At 39.3% G+C, this 19,958-nt stretch overlaps 2 protein-coding genes across 3 annotated transcripts in view; both read right to left on the bottom strand.

Moving 5' to 3' along the window:
* LOC123986650 (SPARC-related modular calcium-binding protein 1-like) overlaps positions 1-14,247 on the bottom strand; it is a 16,919-nt gene extending 2,672 nt beyond the window's left edge. Inside the window, exons 1-9 of the mRNA XM_046075028.1 lie at positions 13,991-14,247; positions 6,379-6,553; positions 5,231-5,464; positions 4,800-4,853; positions 4,423-4,470; positions 3,390-3,470; positions 2,687-2,879; positions 1,320-1,393; positions 899-992 (exon numbers count right to left, since the gene is read on the bottom strand). Coding sequence (XP_045930984.1) covers positions 899-992; positions 1,320-1,393; positions 2,687-2,879; positions 3,390-3,470; positions 4,423-4,470; positions 4,800-4,853; positions 5,231-5,464; positions 6,379-6,553; positions 13,991-14,071 — 1,034 coding nt within the window. The 5' untranslated portion in view covers positions 14,072-14,247. The remainder of the gene's footprint in view (positions 1-898; positions 993-1,319; positions 1,394-2,686; positions 2,880-3,389; positions 3,471-4,422; positions 4,471-4,799; positions 4,854-5,230; positions 5,465-6,378; positions 6,554-13,990) is intronic.
* A 2,146-nt stretch (positions 14,248-16,393) lies between these two features.
* Positions 16,394-19,958, bottom strand: part of LOC123985698 (alpha-actinin-4-like) — a 55,002-nt gene continuing 51,437 nt past the window's right edge. For both annotated transcript variants that reach the window (XM_046073477.1, XM_046073478.1), the window contains exons 21-22: positions 17,914-18,072; positions 16,394-17,032 (exon numbers count right to left, since the gene is read on the bottom strand). In XM_046073477.1, the coding sequence (XP_045929433.1) occupies positions 16,874-17,032; positions 17,914-18,072 (318 nt within the window). In that variant the 3' untranslated portion in view covers positions 16,394-16,873. The remainder of the gene's footprint in view (positions 17,033-17,913; positions 18,073-19,958) is intronic.

The following is a 19,958-nucleotide window of genomic DNA, read 5'->3' on the forward strand; positions in this document are numbered from 1 at the left end:
CTTTTTTTTGTATTATTCTTTACACTTGTTAAAGCACTTTGTAACTTGTTTTTGAAAAGTGCTCTACAAATAAGGATTATTATTATTATTATTACTGTTTGTATAGTATGTTGTGTTTTACGAGCATGTACAGGGCTGACATAGTATGTAGAGGGTGGCGATGGTTGTTGGCAGTAATGTGCTTCAGGAGAAGAGGATGACCGTAAGAGGTCAAAGATACAATATCTAAAACTTCAAGACAACGACTTGTTTTATAAGGTAGAAAATACATTTAACATGTTTCCCAGGTCAAACCTGAATACAATGAAGTCTAGTGAAAAATAGTAAATATTTACCAAAACTTGTTTACTTATCTTTAATGTACATTTAATGCAGAGCTTTACATACTCAACAGGTCAGGTGTATTCTTTGATCTGCTTATGTCAATCAAAGTATGATCAGAAATGGAATATAACCCTGGTAACACATTTTGGCAATTTTTCCCCCTTATCTTTTGTCACGTAATCCCATTTTAGATTTTTATTTTCAAATTGTACATGTTAAAGGTCACCCAATGCAATAACCTAGATCTTGCATTTACATAGCAAAAGCATTCTGCATTGCATACAAACCATGAGGGAGTTTATTTTCTTAAAGCCATTTAAACGCAGGCCAGCTGCATTTAGGATGCATCCTAGTCACAAATCAAAGGCAAACTGGGATTGTGTGCGAAATCACTCCCTTGTTCACCCATTCAATACTTCCTATAAAATGAACATTCAATACTTTAGACAATTTATAGTAAATAGGGAGTGACTTGGACACAGCCTTCATTTGAAGTTTCACAGGAGTTCATTAATCAATACTGCATTGATCCCTACTCCTGATGGGGTATACAGTAGATAGGAGATAGACTTACTGGTAGGAACTCAGACTCCCAGCATGCTCAGCTTCCAGCTGCAGAACCCTGATCAGACTCTGTAGGAACTGTTTCTTACGAGCTCCAGGACACCCTGGGAGATCAGAATAGAGGAAACTGTAAGTCCAACGATAAAAACATCTTTGGCCACTCCACATGGCAACAGTCTAACCTGCCGAAGTGCCCTTAAGTGAAATTATTTCTATCACTTTCCTCAGGAGTCGGGACAAACAACAAAATCCCTGTGCGTTACAAATTATTAATTCATTTACCAGGATGAGGCGTTAACATTGCTGTCTCAGATGACTTTCTGTGCTGACAAGGGAAAATATCTAAAATATTTTTACAGATATCTTGAAATTTTTGGGATAAAAATGTTCAATCACATAACCGAGCGTGTAACAGCAACTCTCATATTTACCTGGCAGAGGGTTTTCCCTGTACCTCCTGTCTGTTGGTGCCTCCTCTGCCCCAGAGCAGTCTGGGATGCGATTCCTGCAGAGACTCAACTGTCAATTAACCAACATTACAAGTACAAATATTGCACCTTTTTAAACGTCTTCTTTATTTTCTAAAAAGCCAGTCCTCAAATAAAAAAGCCAGCAAATACCAATACCACCAAATACATCATATTATATCTTGTATTGCATTTTACTGAAAGGCGCAGTCAATTGTTTACCAACCCATTTATAACAACAGAGGTAGAGATAATATTATAAGCACCTCAACACCAAACTATAGACATAAAGTTAAATTTACAGCTCGGTACCGTGCCCAGTACCGTATGTGGGATGTGTAAAGGGGAAGAATGAGAATGTGCTTGGACTGCCATAGTATCGGGCCTGGTCTCTCCCTTCGCAACACAGCTCTTTAAATCATGTTAACCTTCATGGAATTATGAATATCACAGGGCTAGACTGTGTTAGGTTTAGCTAGGTGTACCTAATCATGTCTGGTAATACTTTTCTTTAACCTCACTATTTAGCATTTAAAAGTAGGATATACACATTTAATAAATGGTTTATAACACAGAATAATGTATTTGTAAACAGATATAAGTTTGTCAATGGTTATAACTCCTCCTGTGGGCACCCATAGGTGGAGAAATGTAGCCTACCTGATTTTCTGACAACTGCAAATATTGTTTGACTCTTCTGTTGATGTGATGCTATACATAAATATGGTGTTAAAATTTTGTATTAATCTGCCAGGAGGCAAAATAAATCATTTAATTGGTCACAAGTAAATTTCTTTTCCCGGTAAATAGCATGATAAATTAAATACTTTCAAATTAATTACAACCAGAGATAGCATATACGTATGCTCGTCAGTAGGCCAAACATTTTAAGACCTCAGGGAGTTTTTCTTAAACCAGTGAACCAAAAAAAAAAACATCACATGAAAACACTTTACTCTCAGGAGTTTGTGGGCAGCAGAGCATCAACAACACTGACAACACCTCTCGAGAACAGAAGCGTCCAACCACAATTTATTCTGATTTGTTCTGTGTGTTTCCTTTAAGGGAAACCCACTGAGGGAACAGAGACAGTAATTGGTATAAAATTGGATGATCAAGTTGAAATGCTTCTGTGTGTCAGTGCGTAATTATATCTGTGCATGCCTAAATTATCTAAAGCAGTCAATAACAAATAAGATGAGGGTAGGTGAATGAAAGGGACGAGAGCTTAGGGGAATAAAGAAAAGATGGAAAAGGAACGTGTAAAGGAAGAGAAAGAGTTTATAAATCATGTGAGTCCAATAGAACTAACAGACTGATTGATTGATTACTTTGCAGAGGTGCCTGGTAGTGGCCTGCCGCTATCCACCCGGACACACCAACAGTAACCCACGGCAGCGTAACACTGCACGGGGCTGTAACGGCCATCTGGCGTGCATTCTGGGATGAAACGCTCTTCCTGCCTGGCTGAACGCATCTGAGAGAGCAGCGACGCTCGCTCACGCTCACACATCTGAGGACTGTCTGTACACACACACACATACACACACACACACACAGGATATTACTACAGTATATTTGTGAGGACTATAGTACTTACTTTTTAATTTAAATCTTTACCCTAAATCTTATTCAGATTTCACTCACACAGTTTTGGCTTTAAACTAATCCTCAGAAAGAAGATTTTTGTTATCTTTTTTTATTATTGAGGTCATAGTTAAAGGTAGAGTTGCATAACTACACTGAGTGTATAAACAAAGCAACTTATTTACAAACTGGCCAGTCACACACTCGCATACAAAGAATGCCAAATTATAACAAGCATATATACACATTTTACACATTTTAAATGTATATTGTTTGTAAGATTGTTTTCCAAAATGCAACTATTACTGTAAATGTTTTACTTTGTGTAACAGTAAAGAAAACCTGGTGTCATTTACGTGAAATTTCTTCCCAAGTGAAAATATACTGTTTATCAATGTTTTGAGTCACCCAATCCCCTCACACAGCAGCAGGCACACTGACGCCTACCTGTGGGACGTCTGACAGAGCGTTTTCCTTTGGGGTCAGAGTTCATCAGTATGGTCACCCAGAAAGGAGGAACTGTCAGCTCTGGATAAGACAATATTACTGAATTTTTAAAAAATATTTCTGCTTGTGGAGATGTTAGATGAGAAAAGATGGAAGACAGAAAATCTAAACATCAATGATCTAACTTTATACTTTTACTACCCAACTAGTACAAATAAAGGGTTAATCATTAGCTCCTGGGGTTAGGGAAGTGACCGTAATGGACATCAGTATTTAATTTAGGTTGAAACAGCAGCATCTCAGTGATGGTGGACAAGAAATTCTTCTTTATTGTAACTTTGTGATTTTAACTGACTGAAAATCTTGCAGCTTAAAGTATTTCAAGCCTGCTGAGGCAGCAGGGGCCCTGAAGCCTTTCACTTTATCAGAGCATGACTACTGTAGGAGTACCAAGGATTGATTCCCACAGTGAAAGTTTAACATAAATTAAATCTAACTTAGCCTTATAAAGCTCCGTAAAGCCAAGGGCAGCTGCAGATTCAGGTGTATATTCTCTGTATTTTCTTCACACTGAGCGGTCCCTTCCACATTGTCAAATTGTTTTCACATTGTCATTTGAGACGATATGATAAAAATATTGATTATAGCTTCTTTAAGATCCACTTAAGTTAAGTTGTGAGAGGCAGCAAATGTGCAGTACATTTTAAGTAGGGAATTGGCTTAGCAAGAATATGCTTTGGCTGTAGAGTTTGTCTACTCAGCAAGTCAGTCTGACAGGAGACAAAGCACAACCTACTGTTCCTTATTCTGTTCTAAGAAATCAATGCATGCTTAATTACAACCTGGAGTATATGATCAATAGTATTAAGTGTCTGGAATTGCTTGGATATACCTCATCAGAATATTGGTAATATGTTCACTGCTGCTTTACAGTACGGTGATTTATATTTAAGCACTAAATGACGTGAGTCATGGTAAGTGTCCGTTATGTGTGCAACACAGGACCCTTGTTGGAGAAGGTTCGGTTTGTCACCTGAAGCTTTTCTGGGGTCCAGTGTAGGCCCAGGTTCACCAACTACATCTGGAATATAAGAAAAGAGAGTGAAGGTAACACGAATGAGGGAGGAAACAGTCGGGACAGAGGGGAAAAGTGTGTGATGAATCAGCGGAGAATGGAGGAAAAAATAGAGGGGGGGGATTTTTGGAGTCTTGGCATGCAGAGTAGGTGTGTCTGGCAGAGAAACAACCAGTGTCATGCCAGGAAAAGCAAGAAAAAAATGTATATACAAGTATATGCACAAGTATATGTTCAAGAATACATAGAGAATATGAAGAATAAAAAACTGTTGTCATAATGGATGCAGATAACAATGCTGCCCTTGTGAATGTGGAGTAAAACTGCTTTCTCACCTTTGATTAGAGCTGAATCTGCATCAGTGGTATGAGCCAACCTGGTGATGTGATCTGTTTGGGATGATATATTGAAACAGAACACCTCAGCGTGGAAACACAAAAAAAAATTTTAATATTTGTTTTAAGCAACAGAATTGTAGCTTTGTTTATTCCTAAACATCAGCAGGGGAACAAATGAGTGAACAAACATACAAATGCAGATGCTTCCATACAGGGCTCACTGAATGGTTTTCATATGCTATGGCTTTCACAGTAACCAGATCTATACCCAACTAAACACCTATTAAAGATTTTGGAGCTACATGTAAGACAGCCCTCTCCACATAGTGTTTATAAGTTCCACAGCCACTTTCATAATGTATGCCAAAGGTAGTTTTTACTTTAATTTGTCACCCATTTGTTTAACTCTTGAAAAAAGTATATCTGACCAGTGCAGTTGGGGATCAGATGGAGGATTGAGGTACCACTGACGGGTTTGCCATCAGGTGTGGAACACCAGCAGTATCCTGTCTGGTTGTAGCACTGCACTGGCAGGAAGTGACCGTCCACATGGCACTCTGGCACGAAGATGGGAGCAGCTGGGCTAACATGGCCACCGCTGTTGTGGGTGCTGGCCTCCAGGGCCTGAGCCCTGGCCAGCTGGCATTTAGACAGATTCAGATCTAAAACAAAAGGAAAATCAAGACATTAGTTACAGCATGTGCTCCCACTGACAGGGAGGGTGGAAAGTGTGAATGATGTTCACTGTAAACATACAGTGACTCTGCTGAACTCTCCACAATAAGGGGTCTTTTTGAGTAGAGTAGTTCAATTGACTGACTCAGTTTCAGAATGAGAATCAGCTTTTATTGCCAGGTATGTGTACACATACGAGGAATTAGACTCTGGATTGTACATTGCTCACGATGTGCTTACTCATACAAAGATACAAGATCACAATAATTCAAATAAAATCAGACACAGACTTCAGTGTAGACAACACAAATATACACACTATGAACAAAAACAATATAGACATTGACAAATAGTGCAGTGAGCAGAGTGCAAAGGATTAATCAAAATTAGGTACTACCATGTAAAGGGCAACGAAAAAGCTGCATTGATCATTGTGAGTCCAACGTTTCAAGTCTGTTGGATTTCTGAGGACAGTCTGGTGTGATCTTTTGTACTTCCACTTTATAACTACACATCAGCTGTGATGTAGTTTTGCAATACAGTGCATTGTAAGGTGCTAATCTGGGCTAGGCATGGACACAGCATGCTGCAACCACTGGAGGTGGATGCAAGCACACTTTTATGTCTGGGTGTAGTGTAGTGTAGTTATAATGGGTAGGTTCACTATGGAAATAAGTTACAGTAATATTCTTTTTTTTTCTTTTTTTTTTTACAGCTTCATTGGGTTTGATCCGTTAATAACTCACTCATACAGTGTCCTGATTTATACAGTTTATTGTTTGATGCAACAAAAAGATAACTCAAGTTATACAACATGCCTTCAGGAACTGCAGTCAGTCAACATATGAGCAACATAGGACACGTTATCAACAGGTGGCGATGCAGCTGTAAAGGTGTGTACCTGAGCAGTGTAGTTGTGGAGCCAGGCGGAGCTGTGTGTTGATGCACTGCGCCCGCTGGAAGGCACACAGTGATTTATACAACCTGCCGTTGCTACCACACACGGCTCTGTGGCGCCCCCTCTGGCAGTCCAGGACACAACCGCGGGGCCACATGTTCTCTGTGATGAGGAAAGGCTAACAACACACAAAAATATATTTTGGAATAACTCTATTAAATCCTTTAACTAGCCAATGGAAACACATTTCCTTTCCAAAAGATTTATGTACCCTGATCCTCAGCTGACAGATTGTTACACTATATGCTGCTATTAAGCATATAATGGAACATATACTGTTAATGTCCATCACTGTCCAAACACTAAATAAATTGGTTGCTGGTGTGTCAGGTTTCCAATGTCACACCTGGAAAACTGGAGTGAGGGAGAACAAGGTAACAGGCAGAATGAAAGAAAGTAGGACAGCAAGTGTCAACACATCTGAAACACCTGGCATTTTACCAGTGAGTGTGAGTGAATAAACTTCACTAATTGAGGTGAGGATGGCAGCATCTTCCCTGCAAAGAGATCTTCATCTCTGTCTCTGCTCTCAGGAACTGCGAGAGGAGGAGGAAGAAGGAGGGTGATTGGCCTTGTGCCTCACAGAGGACTTCTCAGCAGGCAGAGCAACATTTTCACAAGCTACTAAATAGCAGCCTATGCAGGAATATAAAATATGTATTAAAACCTCTAACCAGCCTATGGAAACCAAAAGGTTTATGGACCCTGATACCTAGCCAATAGCTTTTTATACAGTGTGCTGTTATTTTCTCTTCTATAAGTTGCTGAATTTAATAACATAAGATTCAGTAAATTGCTTCTAACACAAACTCTAACATTGCCAAAAGTGAGGAAGACTCCAGTTCTAAGGATTATTGGTCTCTACCAGCCTCTCCACTGCATTTTATTGGGTACCACCACAGGTACAAATAAAAAAACAGTCTAGAAACACACATTCAACTATGGAGACTTAGAAAGGCCATGTGGGGAAATACTTTGAATGGAAATAAAAAATACTCCATAACTTTCATGCTTTAATGCTAGCAAAGAAAATTGCTTCTGTCTGACCTCCTTCAAACGATATTAACTTTCCAAAAAGGTTAAATTTGGTGCAAATTATGTGTCAAAATACTCCTCATGCTGTATTATATCCTCACAGAATAATTTAATCTGATTTGCACTTTGTCCTCACACTGTCATTTAACATGTATCGTCAGTCCTCTTCATACTACTGCCTGTCCCTTCCAGGACACCATTCACATCTTTTTGTCCAGATGCTGAATCCAGAGATTATATATATAAGTATATATAAACAAGATATAATAACAAGAGCATCTGACATTGCTGTAAGGGTTTTAAAAGATGCCACCCATAGGTGCCACTGGATAGGATTATTGCATTAGTGTTCAAGGAGTAACTTTGACCAAAGACAGGGATATGAAAGATAAAAACATAATATATTGTATTATATGTATTGATAGGTGGTGCTGCGTATAAGATGGTCTTTTACAAAAAATACCACTCGTGGTAAAAAAATAAATAAAGTGCCTAATCATTATATGGGTGTTTAAGATGCTGCACACCTTGAGAGCAATTAACAAATAAGAGGTGCCCGAGGCATTTAAAGGAGAGGAGAGACAGGAAACACGGTCAGGGAAAGAAATCGGTGAGGGAAAGAAACAAAAAGGGAGGAGATGAGAGGAAATAAGGAGAAGAGAGTCATGCGAGCATGATGATGTAAATTACTGCTACATGTGCCTGACAGCAGTCTGTCAGCTCAGCATCACACACGTCTCCAAAATATACGCAAGATTCGTCACACTGCCACACAGACTCACTGAAAACACTCAAATCACACAAGGTAGCACACACACACACTCTTCATCAGTACCTCTTTGTCCATCAGCCTCCCTTCACTCACTCTACACACACACAAACGAGTAAATTTGCCACGGTGTGTTTAACAATGTTGACATAATTTAGTGGTGAATGAGACCTCTATACCCTAATATCAATATTAACTTGACTGCAGAAATCAACAATTTAAAAAAAATCCTGGTTTAATGAAACTAGTCTCAATTAGTCAATTCATTCATCAATGATCAACAATTCTATTAAGCATTATCTATTATCTCCTTTGGTTTAATATCTGAACATGTAACCTCTCTTCTCTGTTGGTTGGATAAAAGTCCGTTTAATTTTCTGATATTTTAAAGACAAAATATTTAGTAAAGTATTTGAAAAAACTATCACAGAGTAATCGATAATTAAAAAACGAATTACAGCTCTAAATAACTACATAGAATAATGATGTAAACAAATGACAATACCACTCAGATCCACTTGACAATTCATGAATTGAAAGTCGACAAACTTACTACATCCACTGGGAATCATATTTTTAAGGGAATTACATAGCTGTTTCATAATTTATTTATTAATTGATTTCATAATTTATTTGCTATATGATATAAAATGTATACATACTCATTTCATCTCTGCCCCTCACAACTCAACTCACTTCTCAAATGCAGGGTCTTTTGATTTTTTCTTTATACTGATGAGATTTCCTTTTGATGATTACCAACAAGAGGTCATTTTACTGATATATTTTTAACACAACATCAAGAAAGAGAAGTGTAAAAATAAATCTTTTACACTTGTCTGACACTTTCTCTCTACTTCCTTTAATATTTTTTGGCACTTCTAGCTTTCCTCACTGAAACTGTAAAACCAAACCTGTCACAAACTTACATCTGGAAAAAAACAACCGTTTGAAAGAGAAAAAGTCAAAGTATGCCTTTTTGGAAAGATGAGGTGAAATAAAGGTGGTGATGGAAGGAGGAGGTGGAGGTGAAACTAAAACAGTACATGGAGAGTATAGCTTCACTTTCTGAAAAGCTGCAGCCAGTCCAAGCAAAGCACAAAATAATTTCTGCCCAGACCCTCCCAGAACCACGTGGGTGCAGCCCTCACTCAACTAACAGCTGAGACAGTATAGAATTTTCTGATCACTAATAGTAAGAAGAGTAATGTAAGTTTCCTTCTGTCAAGGCATCCGTGTAAACATGAAAATCTCTCACAGGCTACATACAGGTAAAATAACAAATTAAATTAAATCATCAGTTGTGTCCCGTTGAGTTTGGGCATAAATGTAATATGTTAAAAGCAAAAAATAAATAAAAACAGAGATGGTAGAGAGGAATGTACAAAGAGGAAATGAGGGGAGGAATGGAAGAAGGGATGGAGGTGAGAGGAATAAAGCAATAAGTGTGGAAATGAGTAGAGAGATAAGATAAGAAGTTACTTTATTGATCCCCCATAGGGGAAATTCAAATTTGCACACCAGCACAGAGGAATGTAGAGCAAAGCTAAAAGAAGTAAATAGATTAAAATTGGTAATCAACACAACACAAGTAGTCAGTGATCGTCAGGAATATATAAAACAAAGAATATATAAAATACACATCAAGTCCAAGATGGAGGAATAGAGACTGGAGGGAAGGAATAGAGAAAGCAATGGAGGATGGAGGAGAGGGAAAAGGTAGAAGAGTATTCATCTATTCTAGAATAAAGAAGGGTGAGCATGAAAAAGAGAAATATGAAAGGATAACAGAAGAATGGATGGATGAAGTGAAAGAGGAATGAGTGGGAGGACTGCAGCGGGATTAAAATTGAGGAAAGAGTAGAGGAAGAAAAATACAAAAAAAAAAGGGAGGAATGTAACTACAATGAGAGACATGAATTCAGGGAAAAGGCTTACTAAGAATATAAAAAAAGAGGGAGAAATAAAGGAGGATATAGGTGGAGAAATGCAGGGATAGAAGGAGGATGATAGGAGTGAACTGACAAAAGAAGGGAAGAATGGAGGAATAGACATATGAAAGGACGTACTGGACAAAGCTATGGACAGATTTGAGGGGGGGAATTGCAATTACAGGACTTGAGAAAGATATGCGGAGAGAATGGAGAAAGGAATGAAAGCCTGGGTGGAATAAATGAAGAGGAAGACTAGAAGGAGTTTAGAGGGAATAGAAGAGTGGAGGAAGAGGAATGCAGGGCGGACCAGAGGCGGCCTGGAGCCGAGGTGCAAAGTGTTGGACAGAATGAATTTCATGTCTGTCAGGTAGAACTACAATATCCTCAGTGTTAAAACAATTACCACCAGTGTTTTTGGGCCTATAAAACTTCAGACATGCCATGAGTGTGTGCGCAGAGAGTGAAAAAGAGAGAGAGGCGACAGGAAGAGAGCGAGCAGCAGAGAAAGCGAGAACAAGCAACCACTTTCTCCTCGTGCCTCACACATTCCAGATACTGCCAACCGGCAGCTTTAAGAAAACATCTCCAGAACAAACTCATCTCCAGAGCTTTGAGAAACATGATGTTTGGCCTGGAAACGGGTCGCTGATGCTGCTGAAAGGCCTGTTGACACCAAGCGTCAAGATTTAGCGTCCGAACAAACTGCCTGTGCTGCTGTACGGGAACTCGCTGAGGAGTGAATCGCTCACTTGTGAACGCAGCTCTTTCTCTCTCTGCTGTTAATCTGACCAGCATATATTAAACCTATCATTAACACACACACGGAGAGATGATGATGATGATGATATGTTTTCAACATCTCGTTGGATTCAGAGGTGTGCGTGTGTTGGCGTGTACAAGCATCACTTTCACACACCCTTCAGAACTGATGACATACGCTGTGATTGGAGACAGACAAACAAACACACATTTACTCTCCTGATGAAGAATCAGACTATAATATTCCTGCAGGTATAGAGAGTGTGTCTGTGCTGCTCAGTTTATATGCACCTTAAAGGAACAGACGAGTGGTTTTGTATGTTTTAGCCCATTAACCACAAATTACCTGCACTTTACATTAACTGCAGACCATTTCCAAAGCATCCTCTCAGTTTTTAGATTGATTTCCAGCCCTTAAAAAAGCCCCTGGGCTCAGTTTGTGAAAGTACAGTCAACTTGCAGAGACTTTATTGAGATATGAGTGAGCGAACATTATGGGGTCAAATTTAGACAATGTCCAGTACCTTCTCCTTGCTAGCCTTTCCATAGGTTTCCTTAAATGGTGTTTCTGAAAAGCTAAAATTGTTAACGTACTACATTGTAAAGTATGAGCATCTCATCATTTTAACAAAATAATATTTTTTAGTACGGTACTTTATTAGATAGTGCCAGTAGAAAGACAACAGAAAATAAGGGGTTACGGGTTGTTGTCCCCCCTCGGGCTACACGGGCACAGCTAACTTTTTGTTGTTACTATTAAACAACTATACAGCTCCTATCAGGCTTTGACAGCATGTCAGTATGGGGATATGTTGTTACAGTTTACTACAGTGGTGGTTATCATTTAGCCTTGAATACTGACAAAAACATAACTTAAAGACAGCGTTTGCATCAATCAACAATGTGTGTCATTAGAATGATGAAAAATAAATTTTATCTCTCATGCTCTCATAAATGTATAGTTTTTGTATTTAAATAAGCACCTCATGCTCTCATCAAAAGTGCTCATGATGACTCTGCTGATGATCAGTTTTCCATGTATTATTGTTAGGGTATGATGGTGATTTTGTGATAAGGGCTGGTTTTATTTTCTGTTGTCAATGGTGTTGTTTTATGTGAGCTTGTAAAGGTAAAGATATTTGATTTCTTGTTTATAAATGTTTGCCATTAAGTAGCTTGTAAAGGCTTGTTGTTCGTTCGAATTCCTAAAACAATCCATGTTTTTGTTTACCTGACAATGACCACAGTCAGAAGAAGTGCGGTGGTGATATACAGTAGCGCTTGTGTGGAAGACCGCTGTTTGCGTCCCGTTTCCTACCAACATGTGTTTTGTTCAACCATGACCAAGATCTTTCCCTAACCATAACCAGGTTGTTTGTGCCTAAACACACCCAAATCTTAACCATTGTAATGGCAGATCAACAGTCATGAATTTTTGTAACAGTCTGCTTTTCAAAGGCTGCAGATCAGAAAACAGTATAAACAACCTATTTTGTTGTTAAGTTTGGAGGACATGTAGAATAACTCTTCTCTACAATGGCACAAAAGTTAAAGCAAACTTCACTCTCAAGCTGTCAGATCTTCCAGAAGTAATAAAATGCACCAGTAAGGAACAGTTCCCCACAAAGCCCTGCTCTCAAATACACGAAGACATGAAATTAAAAAGGTAATTTGACGGATTATCGATGGTAGGTGACTTCAAATCTAGACATTTCTGTCTCATTGAAATGAAAAGAAACTGAAGGCTTCTTGAAAGCTATAAAAACAGAATTATTAATCTAGCAGCTTTGGACAATTATTTACAGTAATGTAAGGTTAAAGTGTGCAAAACCTTAATCATTTAATATGTGTTATGGTATGTTTTTACTTTTTGTTGTTTTTTTTGTGGAAAAATTGCAAGCTATATCTCTGGTCTTAAACTGTGAAATTAGATGCATCCCCATAATATTCACATACTATTTATGTAGGCACTTTTGCTATCCATTTGATATCCATTATTTTTTTTCAATCAATGTACTTTGTGTATTTCTTATTAACCCGTTACCTCTGCCATATTCTATTGGCGTTCATAGAGTGTCTCTGACTTTAGTTACCTTTTTCATAATTTATCATATTTCCACATGTACTCACAGTGTAGCTGTATTTGTATAGCATACTGTTAAAATATATTATAGGATTACTGTGGCTCTTTTTCACAACAGTTCCCACTTTCTCACACCCACATCTGTCTGTATCCCCTGAGTAGCAGGTTAAATATTTGCCTGGCAGCAATGTGTGTGTTTATGGTTTAGTCTTGCTGGCTGGTGTTACTGCGTTCCTCAAGGGAGCACGCAGGCACACACATGCACACGGACTCCTACCAAATCAAACATGAAGATTATGCTCTTCATCATAAAAGTAAATATTGTTTGATAATGCCAAAATAACTACACAGTTCTGGGTTTTGTGTTTTACAGAGTTGTCAAGTCTGTTCAGTTCGACTAAACCAAAATTACAGGCTAAAGTTGCTCAAACCTGGCAATTTGGAGCCAATGTGGTGTAGCCATTGGTGGTCATGGACCCTGAACAGTAAGCCAGTTACAATAAAATAAAGACACCACCACACACACTTTTTCCAGTTTGGAAACTGAGGGATTGTTTTGGTTATTTAGAAACTGAAACTGAAAAGTGTAGGCTAGTGCTAATAAGTATCTTTATCTTGTTCATCCTGGAAGGTTTAAGTACTTAGAGAAGGGTCTGGACTTTGGTTTGCTTTGTTTTCACTCAGTTTAAACGATGCTGTACTTAATGGAGCAGTTCTGTAGACAACTTTATCTTGTTCTTTTACTCAGCTGGTTTTCAACTTTACACAGTTGACTACATATTGTTGACCTGTGGCATTCATGTTTGCATCTTTAGACGAACAATTGAAGATTCACAGCTTCAACACGACCTTTAAAACTTTAAAGCAGAGGCAAATAAATCTAGATAAAATTCCCGAACCCCGCCTCCAGTAGGCTACAGACTCATTAGTTTAGTAAACAGGCTACTTGTTAGTAAGTTATTGTTCAGGTCCTACCGCTGTTGTGTCGGTCTGAACCGACTCGGAGAGCAGGAAGACGAGCAGCGCGCGGCAGGTGAAGGTGAGCGCGACCATCATTCCTGCCACAGCGGACCAGATGAGTAGCGGCCGCGCGCACCCAGCTCGCCGTCGTTCCGAGGTTGCAAAGCGCCGCAGTGCGCGCGGAGCGGCCACTGCCAGTCTGCAGTTGTTGTGGATGATGACAAAGAATCTAAATCAAGACCGGGTCACGAGTTCGACGCAACTTCTTCCGACGTCACCGAGCTTCTCGTGTTGTTTAGTAGTCTCGAGTTGTTCCAACCAGCGCGCGTAAAAGCAGGTCGGAGTTACAGTGTTCTCACCTCTCCAAAAGGTACTGCCCATTTACGTTCCTCGTGCCTAAAACCAGTCCATAAAATCCGTAAGATCCAAAGCAAACCAACTGCTCTTCTGTTCAGTGGTGCAACTCACTGGACATGAAACATCACAGGTTGGCTTCAGAGAGAATGAACTACTGAACTATGAACTACGTTTGAGCATAAAGCAAATGATCATAATTCACTATTTATACCAGAAGTCTTTATGTTAAAGTGTTGACCTTGACTATGTATACGTTTCTTTATGAGCTTACAGATTAGCATTGTAGCATCAAACATCATCAAACTCAAGGGATTATTGTTTTTTTTTTTTTCTAGCCTATAGTCTCAATCATGTAGACCTTTCATTGACAGCAGATCTCAACACGCACACACACAAAAGACATCAAAACAAGCAGAGGAATTTTGTAAGGAAACTTTTATGTGTGCTTTGTGAAACTCACTTATCATTAGAGACAGAAGGCGTTGCAGTTTCCAGTACAGCAGATAAGGTTTGATATTAAAGAGTACAAAAAAAGGAAAATCACAATTCCAGAGTTCATTTCTCTCCAATCTCGCAAGGGGGACAAAAAGAGAAAGGAAAAAAATAATAAAAAGAAACAAGCTTTTGGTCCTGGTCTTTTCTTCTCAGTTCCTTCCCCGTCTACCCCTCCCTCTACCTCCCCCTCCTCTCCCTCTAACAGCCAACAAACACTGGAGAAATCTGTTTTCCTCTGTTTAATTTAGACAGGGAACTTTCTCAGAAAGGGCCTGATTGATGCCCATAACTTTCCCCACAGTTCAGATATTAAACACATTATGATTGCATAGTTTTTTTTTGTTGTTGTTGTTTTTATTTATTTTACATAACAATATCTTTGTTTCAATATTTTTTTATTTGCACATGATGGAATGTTTACATGAAGACTCTTCCCCGATTTCCCCTCCCTCCTTCCTTGCAGTAAATTTTCTTTCCCTTTTCTTCAGAGACAATTGAGGGGATGGAGGGATGTGGGAGAGAAGGGGGAAGAAGTGGGAGAGTGAGGTAGGGAGAAAGTAAGATAGAGAGAGGGACAGGGCTGTAGCCACCAATAGGCACATTTATTTTATTTTTTATTTATTTTTACTTCCAACATTTTTCCAAAAGTCACAGGGGTATCTTTCCATCATAACCCTAAAAATCCAGGAAGTGCGAGAACCTTCATTCAGCCAATCAAATGCATCCATGACATGACGCGTATATATTTCTGTATGTGTGCGTGAGTCTGGTATATAAAACTGGACTAACTACTACAGTCTTATCTATCATATAAATGTATAGTTTTTGTATTTAAATAAGCACCTGATGCCCACCCCAGGAGAAGAATAGTTTCACAGAAGCAAATATTTGTGGATAACTATGGTGTTTGCCTGTCATGGGATTTATACAAGAGACAGGAGCCTCAACTTCATCTCTTCAAACAACTTTTTCCATTAGTATTTTCCATTGCTAAAAGAAAAAAAAAAGAAAAAAAAGATGCCTGGAAGGTCAAACCTATCCACTGGTGAAACTGCTCTCTCTGTGTCACCATCATTGGCTTTTACATTTGTGTGTTTTGCCATTTTATTTTTTTTAATAAATGTCACTCTACTTTGCCCTACTGGAAAGCCTTGCGATCGATTATTTTCAACAACTGGGACTGTGTGTGTGTCATTCTTCGCACTGAAAAAATAAGTATGTACAGCGCTGAGCCCCGCCCTCCCACCCGCACCGACCACCATCCCCAACAGACCTCACCCCAGCACCCACCTGCTCCAGAAAATAAACAAATAAAGAAATAAACAAAGACAGGAAGAGGAAAAGAGCTGAGGTTAGACACGTCACCTTATCCAGCAACATGGGAAATTATGGGTAATTAAGTCATTTTATCTCTGGTTGATCATACGCCCCCCCCCCTCCCACCCCCTTACTCCTCAGCATATATATCTCTAGGATCTAATACACAAACCTCGCCAGTCGCCACGTCAAACCCCACACCGCCCTGCCCCCCGCCTTGCGCCCTGAACCCCCCTGGCAAGAAGAAAAAATTATAATAAAATAAACAAAAATTAGCATAAGTATCAGATTAGCTTGTGTCCCCCACCCCCCAAGACCTAACCCATGTCCTTCCCCTGTTTGACCCCACAAAGGCAGAGAGGGTGAAGCTAAGGACCCACACTACAGAGCAACTGTCCCCTTGTCCCACAGCTGCCCCCGGAAATGCCTGTTCATATAAACCTTTACGACAAATTGACCTTGATAACTCTCAACCTGTTTGTGACATAATGGAGATGGAAAACATTCGGCAGAGGCCAAACCTAACTAAAGTTCAATCAACTCAGAGTCTTAAAAAGTTCTGATGATTTCTAAACCGGCACACGCAGGGGCACCTCACAACCACCACTCAAATTCTTCCAAATGCTCGATTTCCTGGCGTCTCCTCTGCACACAGAAAAACTCTCTACCTCCCTCCCCTCTTCCTCCTCTCCCTCCTTCGTCTGTCCAGCCCTCCTCTTCCTCTCTCCTCTACAGGTCGCTCTCTCCATACAGGGCGGTGGAGAAGGACATGTAGTCGAGGGCTCCCGGGACGCCGTCGGGCCCTGTGTAGGGAGCCATGCGGGCGATGCAGTACTCCGCCTGGTCGGGGGGGAGCTCCCTTCTGAGCTCATCAGCTGTGATGAAGTTCTAAAAGAAACAGACATTTTTTTTATTATTTATTCAAATTACTACTACTACTACTTTAAATTTATGTAGTGTTTTTCAAAATACTCAAAGACAGTTTACAGGGGGAAAGATGAAAGCATGCATTAAATACTTTTTGTAGTGGATATAAATAAGTTGCTGTGCCAACCCGTTCTCACTCCCAAGTAGTCACATATAGAGGCTTGGTCAAGAACTCTTGTCATTGCTTTTTAATGCATTATGTGTCAGGTTAATGTCAGTAAATCTAACCAAACCTTGTTGACCACCGGTTTTATTTTGAAAGTCTAACCAGACAGTTAACGACAATAAAAATGCACAAAGTCCAGAAATAACGCTAAAAAGGGGTACCCAGTGTGTTAAAAAGTGACGGCAAGGTGTGATGATCAAGTGTCCATGTGACGACTTGGCATTGAGAAAGTGTTGCGACGCTGTGCATGAGTTTAAAAAGTCACTTGAGATCATGACTTTTAAATAATTCTGCCTTTCAAATATAAATTCCAAGGCATGGCCAAAATGCCCAAAAAACATAATCAAATACTGGGTTGTATATGCCCTTTTGTTTTGCTTTTAAGAGCTGGTTGTCGTGAGAGTATTGCCTTTTTATTTTCACTGTTTTGGAACTTTTCTGGTTCTGATATTCCATTATTGTTTTCTCTGTGGCATTGCAATTTCACAAAGGGGGACCAAATTATTAATTTCAGAATGAAACTAATGCAGTAAATGTGATTTTCAATATGAATCTAATTAAAAAACACCATAGAGAATTCTTTTACTTGTACATTAAAAATTGTGAAAATTAAATAATCGTTGACATCATTCTGCACGATAAAACACATAATCACTGTATGCACAGAAACACTTACCTTATCAGCAGCCAGGATCTTGAAGGAGGCGATGACCTGGTCTGCTGTGTCCGTGTCAGTCGTTTCCCTGGACATGAAGTCAATGAAGGCCTGGAAGGTGACGGCGCCGCTGCCGTTGGGGTCCACTATGCCCATGATGCGATTAAACTCGCTGTCGCCCTGGCAACCGAGAAACAACAGGTTAACCCAGGAGAGACAGCACTTTGTGCTCCGACACGCAGACGCAGACAGACTGAGTGTGACATATAATACTACAAAGTGTATAAAACATCAGCACCACCATGAATCAGGGTGATCAGGGTCCTAATATTTTATATTTCATACAGGCATATACATACATAACATGGTCACTGGTTAATATCAATGGGAAATGCAGACATGAGGGCACAGAGGACAATAAGTTTCAATGGTCTATATGAAAAATTACATTCAGACAGTAGCCTATCACTCACTAGGGCAGAAGTGCAGCAAGTGCAGAAGCGACACAGATGTGACAAAATAAGACAAACAGCAAGACGATGAGGGCGAGAAAGCGGGGTTTCTGCAGGTGTCAAGTCAGATTTAAGATATTCCATGTACTCACACCAAAATGTCCTAAAAACTCAACATATGATCAAAGTGATGATTTTACTTTGGGGAATGTGAAAAGATTATGATCCGATTATAAAAATTAGGATTTGAGGGAATATGTTATCAAAGAATATGCAAACAATACTCAGAAACATTTTGGTTATTCAAAAAGTATAGCGATTATCCAGCCATTATCATGAATGGGTACATTTCTAACTGGAAAATTAGGATGATGGGAGACAAAACCATACCATCTTTAACTGGATTCAGAACATGGTGTCAAAACTCTACCATATGCAGACTTTGAATTTAGCAAACTAAAGTGAATTAGGATATTCTTGGACCTGCAGACACCCCGTGAGAGCGTCATGCCAGCAGCAGTACCAGGCTGTTTCCTGTAGAAATGAGTAGGGCCCGGAAATCATCTGAGACCATCTGTCCTGATCGCTTCTGTGAGGCGCCACAGCAAAGGCCGGAGGGGGTGTGAGTTGACAAGCGTGGAAGTCAGAGAGGAAGAGGAGGGAGGAATGAAATGAAGAAAAGATAGCAATGGAAAAGAAAGGAGCGGAAGTGATGAACAGAAATACAGATGTATGAAATGTAGGGAAAGTGAGTAATGTTCGGGGAGGTGAAAACAAGATAAAAAGCACAAACAGTTAACAGCAAAAGTCTCGGAGAAAAGTAAAACCTGACAAGACAGACGAGGAGCGGGGTCTGTTCAAAGAGTGAGAGGGAGCCTGATCGAGCTGAAGCAGCACAAAGCAATAGAGACCCCCGGTGGACAAACAGGGACACAACATCTCACTGCCCTCCATGCTGATGGACTGAACCATGTCTGAACCCGGAGATAATCAAGAGCCTCAGAGCAGGAGCGCTGACTGATCACTGGCCAGTTTTTATAACAAATGGCCTCACAATAGAAGTATTGAGTTTGTCAAAATATAATAGAAAACATGATCAATGAAGCAATCCATGATGTTATGTTAAAGAGTAATGGAAGCAGTGCGTGCAAGAAGGCATTCAGACATAATAAATTTCCTTGTGTTTTTGTTTTAAGTAAAGTAGATACTTCTTCAAGCAGTGAAAAAAAGATTAGGTATTTTGCCTTAGAATGTTTTAGCTGAAAATTAATAACACATTTTTATTTATATTCCAGCTGTTTTGTCTTTTCCTTTATATGTTCTTATGTGAAATATAAATCATTAGAACATGTGTGAAAATTGGTAAAGATGTAGCCAAATACACCTACATGAAGAAAAGTTATGTTGTACTAGATAACAACATGAAGTAATTCTCTAACTGCAATTTTGCAGGTGATATGTTTAGGTTACATTCTTATGCAGTGAGTAAATTAATGAACAATAATTAATAATAATTTAATTTAATGAACAAAAAATATGTTATGGTATTTTTCTGTTAAATCAAATTATTAATTTACCATATATTTTAGCTCTAATCTGCATTTTTGAAGATTA

Source organism: Micropterus dolomieu, linkage group LG17 (assembly GCF_021292245.1).
Source record: "Micropterus dolomieu isolate WLL.071019.BEF.003 ecotype Adirondacks linkage group LG17, ASM2129224v1, whole genome shotgun sequence".
In the NCBI taxonomy this organism is placed as follows: domain Eukaryota; kingdom Metazoa; phylum Chordata; class Actinopteri; order Centrarchiformes; family Centrarchidae; genus Micropterus; species Micropterus dolomieu.